The 6,720-nt window shown below is 30.2% G+C and overlaps 1 protein-coding gene across 1 annotated transcript; it reads right to left on the reverse strand.

The window, feature by feature from the left end:
• Positions 1-936: 936 nt before the first annotated feature.
• Positions 937-5,900, reverse strand: LOC132735321 (probable asparagine--tRNA ligase, mitochondrial; the record flags this gene model as incomplete). Its single annotated transcript, XM_060722262.1, is given in 3 exon segments — positions 937-1,249; positions 1,971-2,095; positions 5,772-5,900. Coding segments are annotated over 3 exon segments (399 nt in total), but the record flags the coding sequence as incomplete, so codon positions are not given.
• Between the last annotated feature and the right edge of the window lie 820 nt (positions 5,901-6,720).

The following is a 6,720-nucleotide window of genomic DNA, read 5'->3' on the forward strand; positions in this document are numbered from 1 at the left end:
TTTGGTATTGCACTGTACGTGCGTTCCATGTGAACTTGCCTTTTGAACTATTGGCTATTGACAAAAAAACAGTTGTTGCACTTGTAATTCTCTTTTAAATTAAGCAACAAGAGTTGTCAGTAGGACAGCATGCTCGACTACTCTAAGTGCTTGAAAGTAAAACATGTAGAATTTTCTAACTTCATAAAGGGCCATTATACTGTTCAAGTTTTTGTTAGAGTTATGGGCCTTAAAAATGACCTATTATGTTCTCAAACGAGTGTGGAAAGTTTTCCTTAAGTAGTTTTGTAAATATGAACTTGCACATGGTGTAACGGCGAGGCCAACTTCTGGTTAAGTAAGATAGCTCTCCATATCCTTCAAATAGTCGAGCTAAAAACGGAGCAGTCATTTTTGTGGGTTTGGTTGGGTATAGACAATCCCAATGCTTCTCAAAGGAATGGATAAGACGGATTGGAAAATAGTTGAAATATCATAGTAAGCTTCAAATTTTCAGTACAGTCGATCGTCTTTCAACTGAACTTATACTACCTACCTTTTGAAGTTTAAAAATGAAAACATATTACATATATTTTTCTGTATATGATTATTTATCTTATTTGCATAAAATGAGATTCAACACAACACTATGTAGTCTCTGCATATATAACTTTCGTAAACATACACAAATTTAATTGCAATTATCAACAATTAAGATTTCAATTTAAAAATAAAGTTAGAAAATCATTTGACACACTACATCTATGAACATCTTTCAATATTTTGAAATAAAGTTAAAAAAATACATATATTTACTAGATTTTTGTAACACGATTATTATTATAATAAGTTAATAACAAAGATTGATATAAGAAACTATCAATAATTGTTACACTCTTACTTGATTGAAGATCATTCAATCAGTTCAGAGGTTTTAATTCCTGTTCAGCTTATGACCCCTGACAGAAGCCAAGGCAAATGATTGGGACATACTTATATGTTACAGATCTAGCATATTATACATTTAATAAATTAATTACATGTTTCAGTACTGATACATCAATGTTTATTGCAGGCAAGACATAAAGTCTATACTATAGTAAGTAAATATGAATTAATACTGGATCATAATGAGCAATGATGGATCCACCGAGGAAAAGGTATAGTGTCTTTTATAGAATTTATTCCTAGAAAACACTGAAGAAGTCTCTCAAAGCCCATTCAAAATCCGCCATGTGTTACACTGCCATATCTTCTTAAATCAAGATACCTGAATATATATATAAAAAAACATTCATGGAACATAGTTGAGAATAACTGTTTCTTTGTTATGTATGATGAAATTATACTCTTTATATATCTATGTGTATAAAGTTGATGTAAGGTATGAGAGGGGTATGACAATGATCTGGAATAAATGTTAACTACACAAGATATATTTTTGATGACAAGGATCTAACTGTATAATTATGTAAGTCATGTTAATCTTTTATATACATTCATGATTGTAAAAGGAAAGAAAGTACTATTGAAAGCAATAGAAATAGCAAAACAGAGCTGATTCAATGAAAATGTAATAAAACTTTACAAACCAAATTACATATTTTTTCTCAGAAACCTAAATCGATGAAGTATATGGCTTTCTCAGGGGGAAAATACATGTGTACAATATTTTGTCACTATTGAAATACACAAAGAGGTCTTAAGTTCTAATTGTAAACTGAAACCTTCAGCCAATATAAGACTTGCAGAATCAAGGTAACTGCCATGTTCACTTATTAATCAATATTATGTCAAATATCGATTAAATACAGTCATGGCAAAATTTTGTAAGCCATAAGCCAAAACTCTGTTACAATAATTGATAAGAAATTTGAATTTATTATCTGCTAAAACTAACTTTGAAGAAATCTTTATTTGTGTAATATTCACTAGATTTTTTACTTTAACCTATTGGCATGACGCGCAAAGTTTAACAAAAAAATATTCACCATTGATAAGATTCTGTTAGTTGTAGATCATCTAATCTTGCTTTGATTATGTCATATCTTTCTTCTCTAAGACTCCCTCCAAACAGCTCACCAACTTCCGGTACCAGTAAATCTACAGCAGCTACCTGTGTTAACATCAATATGTTAAATATTAATTTGTTAGTTTCATAATTATATTTAACAGCACTTAAATGGTCATATTACAACTTCCCTACAAGATTTTCTGATTAAGAAGAAAAAATCATTTTTAGGCATTAGATGCTACCTGAGTAGACCGTCAGTTTTGAACAGAGACAGCTGCCATGGACTCACACCAATATAATTATTATGATGCAAATGGTTGAAAGTCAAGACACTCTAACCACTTGGCCAGTTTGGCCAGCATATATTTATAACTCAGTCATTTGTATTCTCATAACATAATTTTCAAGTTTTTAGAATGTGCACTACTATTGTGTTTTCTTTTAAGTCACAACACTATAAACTTTGCATGAAAATATTTATATTGGAGCCTTTATTTAGAAAAATCTTTTTATCTTTGATAACCTTCATTTTGACCAAAAAGTAATTCAAACCGCAGCTAAAAATAGAAGTCTAAACAGGGTACCTAATTACCAAATATTTAATATACATATATTAGTCAATAAATATATTGACACCAGAAAAAGTAACAAACATAACTGACATGAAAATACAGTAAGTGTTACAGCTGGAACAATATTGTTACAGCACATCCAACAGAAAACCAATGACCAAATACTGCCTTGAAAATGTTTTTAGGGAGCATAATGAAAGAGTCGCAGATAAATAATTGGATTTTAAGTGTTTGCTTTTAGTTTAAACATTTTTTATTCAAGTTTGATTGTTAAAGCTTTCAACATATTTGTTCCACTCTGGAGACTCGTACTGGTGTCATATGAGGAAACATGTTCGTGACCCCCAGCAGGGATCAAACCCAATGATTCCAGGGATGAAAGGCAGACAGACATCATAACCATCAGGCCACTACTCTCAATTTTTGTTCTTAAGTATACATTTATAAATTGCCTCACATATTTCTGTACTCTACTAGTAATTTCAACAAAGTACGAGTAGTGTCTAAAGTTAAACTCGATCACTGTATATATTTTCCTCGCTGTTTCTTCTAGCATAAAATGGTTGGAAATCTGTTACAAATACAGGAACATTGTTGCAATGTCTCACGTTCTTTCTGTAGATCACAACACCACTGTTATATATATAAAAACATAGGAAATGTAATTTCAAAAGAAACTTTGTTTTCTCACAACCCCACTGTTATTATTATAAAAACATTGGAAATGTAATTTCAAAAGAAACTTTGACAACATTTTATTTCTTACAAATTGCGATACAATTGCGATAATTGTAATTATAAAAACTTTTTAAAAAGAAATGCTAGACATGACATTAAAATATGGATGTTATGATGGCATTTGGATACTCACAAAAGCAAAAGCAAGTTGGATTTAAAAATAAGCATCCTTTTTAACGGCTCCTATTCTGTTTGTTATACAATCTGTACATCGGTTTTGAATATCTAAAATATAACCTGTCATTTGTCAATTACCTGTCATATAGGATTTTGCTCAATTCCTGTCTGTGATTTAAAAATTTAGCAATCATATAAACAGCAGTCAGATAATATATATAAGCTTTGATTGTAGAAAGAAAATTAACACTACGAAATGTATTTGTAAATATGTTTTTCAAAATTAAAGAAATAAATATCTATAAATGTTAATTTAAGCAAAACCAGTGAGATGGAGGTGAGAGTAGTACTTAAGCTAAATGTTTTCATCATTTTCTGAAACGGATAAGACAAAGATACAAAAATATATCTATGAATTTGAAACTGTTTAAACATCTGTGCCATGAAGATTGAATTACCTTACATCATTTTAATAATGATATGGTGTCGTACATATGCAAGTCTCTCCTTATTCATTATCATAAACGAAAACATTAAATACTTAACTACATGTACTTATATTCACAAATTTGAAACAGACAATCCAGGTATTTCCTTTTGACAAATAATCAAAATAAAGTAAGCACTTATCAAATTATATCAAGATCACGATTAATGAAATTTGATTTGGCTCTAATTTATCGGCATGAGTGTCAATGCACATTAAGAAGTAATATATCTATTCTCTTTAGTTAAATTCGAGGAATTATTGGGATTAAAACCAGAATATTTATTTTCTACGCATCATACGAATTGAAGTACCGCAAAATGACTTCTGTTATCAATAATTCATCTTTTATAATACTGCACGTTTGTAACGTCGCTTTTCATTGGATAATCGTGACGTTTATATAGATTTATATACACGGCTGCTGTCGATATCTTACTTTTCCTCCACAAAATGATGCTTGCTGTATTATAAATTCGTTATAAAGATTGTTGACAGGTTATATGGCCGTATATAAACGGCTGTTTGCAACATAACCCTCGCCTTACGGCCTTACTAGCCGTTTATATAGGGCCATATAACCTGTCAACGATCTTTATAACTAATAATATACACTAAACAACACAAATCTAGGAGCGATCAGTTATCTCCAGTCAGTTTTATGAAAACTTATATAATTATGGGTTGCCTCTGAAATGCTTTTATTCTTATTTGGTATTTGGTGTTCCGCTATAGTTTCCAAAAGTTAAGGCACTGGCAAATTACCTAAACCCATATTGAAGCTTCTGTTGCTTTCTGGCTATTAGTTCATTATGTGTTTTTAAACATGTTTATATAAACGTTCCTGAATAGATCAATAAAATGATGACACGTTTTGTTTCAAATAGTTAATCTTTTTGTAAACGTTACAAAACATGTTTATTTTAAACATAAAGAGCAGTTGTTTCATTTATTTATTATATTTTTTATTATGTTTTGCAACATTGTATTATTAATATGAAGGATAAACTAACTACTTTTAAGGGCGATAATCATACTGTGTCATCAATGAAAGACAAACATTACGTCCCATGCGTACTAGAATTTAAACTTCCGCGTTCCAAAATTCATATAATTTTGAAGTATTGTAATAATATTGGAAAATATTCATGTTTAAGAACGGTGTGACTAGTGAAGATAAATAGTGACATGATCATTATTAACAATTAAAAGACACTTTTATGTTATATCTTAAAACAACTGAACATTTTAAATCAGATCACGTGAGTTATCTTTCTTTTCATCTTTGATAACCTTAATTTTGACCAAAAAGAACTTCAAACCTCAGCTAAAAATACTTAAAATAGAAGTCTAAGCAGGATACCTAATTACCAAATATTTTATATACATATATTAGTCAATAAATATATTGACACCAGAAACAGTAACAAACATAACTGACATGAAAATACAGTAAGTGTTACAGCTGGAACAATATTGTTACAGCAGATCCAACAGAAAACCAATGACCAAATTCTGCCTTGAAAATGTTTTTAGGGTGCATAATGAAAGAGTCGCAGATAAATAATTTGATTTTAATTGTTTGGTTTTAGTTTAAACATTTTTTATTCAAGTTTGATTGTTAAAGCTTTCAACATATTTGTTCCACTCTGGAGACTCGTACTGGTGTCATATGTGGAAATATGTTCGTGACCCCCAGCAGGGATCAAATCCAATGGTTCCAGGTATGAAAGGCAGACAGAAATCATTGCCATTAGGCCACTACTCTCTACTTTTGTTCTTGAGTATACATTTATAAATTGCCTCACATATTTCTGTACTCTACTAGTAATTTCAACAAATTAGTATCTATAGTTAAACTCACTGTATTTTCCTCTCTGTTTCTTCTAGCATAAAATGGTTTAAGGGAGGCTGGGAAATCTGTTACAAATACAGGGACATTGTTGCAATGTTTCACCAGATACTTCTCATGTTCTTTCTGTAGATCACAACCCTACTGTTAAATATAAAAACATAGGAAATGTAATTTCAAAAGAAACTTTGACAACATTTTATTTTCTTACATATTGCGATAATTATAAAAACTTTTTAACAAGAAATGCTAGACATGACATTAAAATATGGATGTTATGATGGCTTTTGGATACTCACAAAAGCAAAAGCAAGTTGGATTTAGAAATAAGCATCCTTTTTAACGGCTCTTATTCTTTTTGTTATACAATCTGTATATCGGTTTTGAATATCTAAAATAAAACCTGTCATTTGTCAATTACCTGTCAACTAGGATTTTACGATGCTCAATTCCTGTCTGTGATTTAAAAATTTAGCAATCATATAAACAGCAGTAAGATAATATATAAGCTTCGATTGTAGAAAGAAAATTAACAATACGAAATGTATTTGTAAATATGTTTTTCGAAATTAAAGAAAATAAATATCTATAAATGTTAATTTAAGCAAAATAAGTGAGATGGAGGTGAGAGTAGTATTTAAGCAAAATCACCCTGAATGAACAAGTTTTGTGACGTGACCACAAATGCAAACGCCGATTTAACATTTCAGCAAACACGGACCCAATTTCAGGTAATTATTTGAAGATATCTTTTTTTCTACTTCATCCACAAAATTAAGACCTAGACCGTAGTACCCGGCGTAAATTAAGCTTTCATTTTATGTGAGTAGTCAATACTAGACTTTAGTAGTTTTTTAGAACACTTCGACACAAATGTTCTTTTCGCAAAGTAAACGCCGATAGGTTTTACTTTTTCCAATCTTTTATTTTTTCACTGGAAATACATGTTGAGGTAAAATAA

The sequence above is a fragment of the Ruditapes philippinarum genome, unplaced genomic scaffold (genome assembly GCF_026571515.1).
Source record: "Ruditapes philippinarum isolate M1 unplaced genomic scaffold, ASM2657151v2 ctg7000_1_1_1_1, whole genome shotgun sequence".
Classification (NCBI taxonomy): Eukaryota; Metazoa; Mollusca; class Bivalvia; order Venerida; family Veneridae; genus Ruditapes; species Ruditapes philippinarum.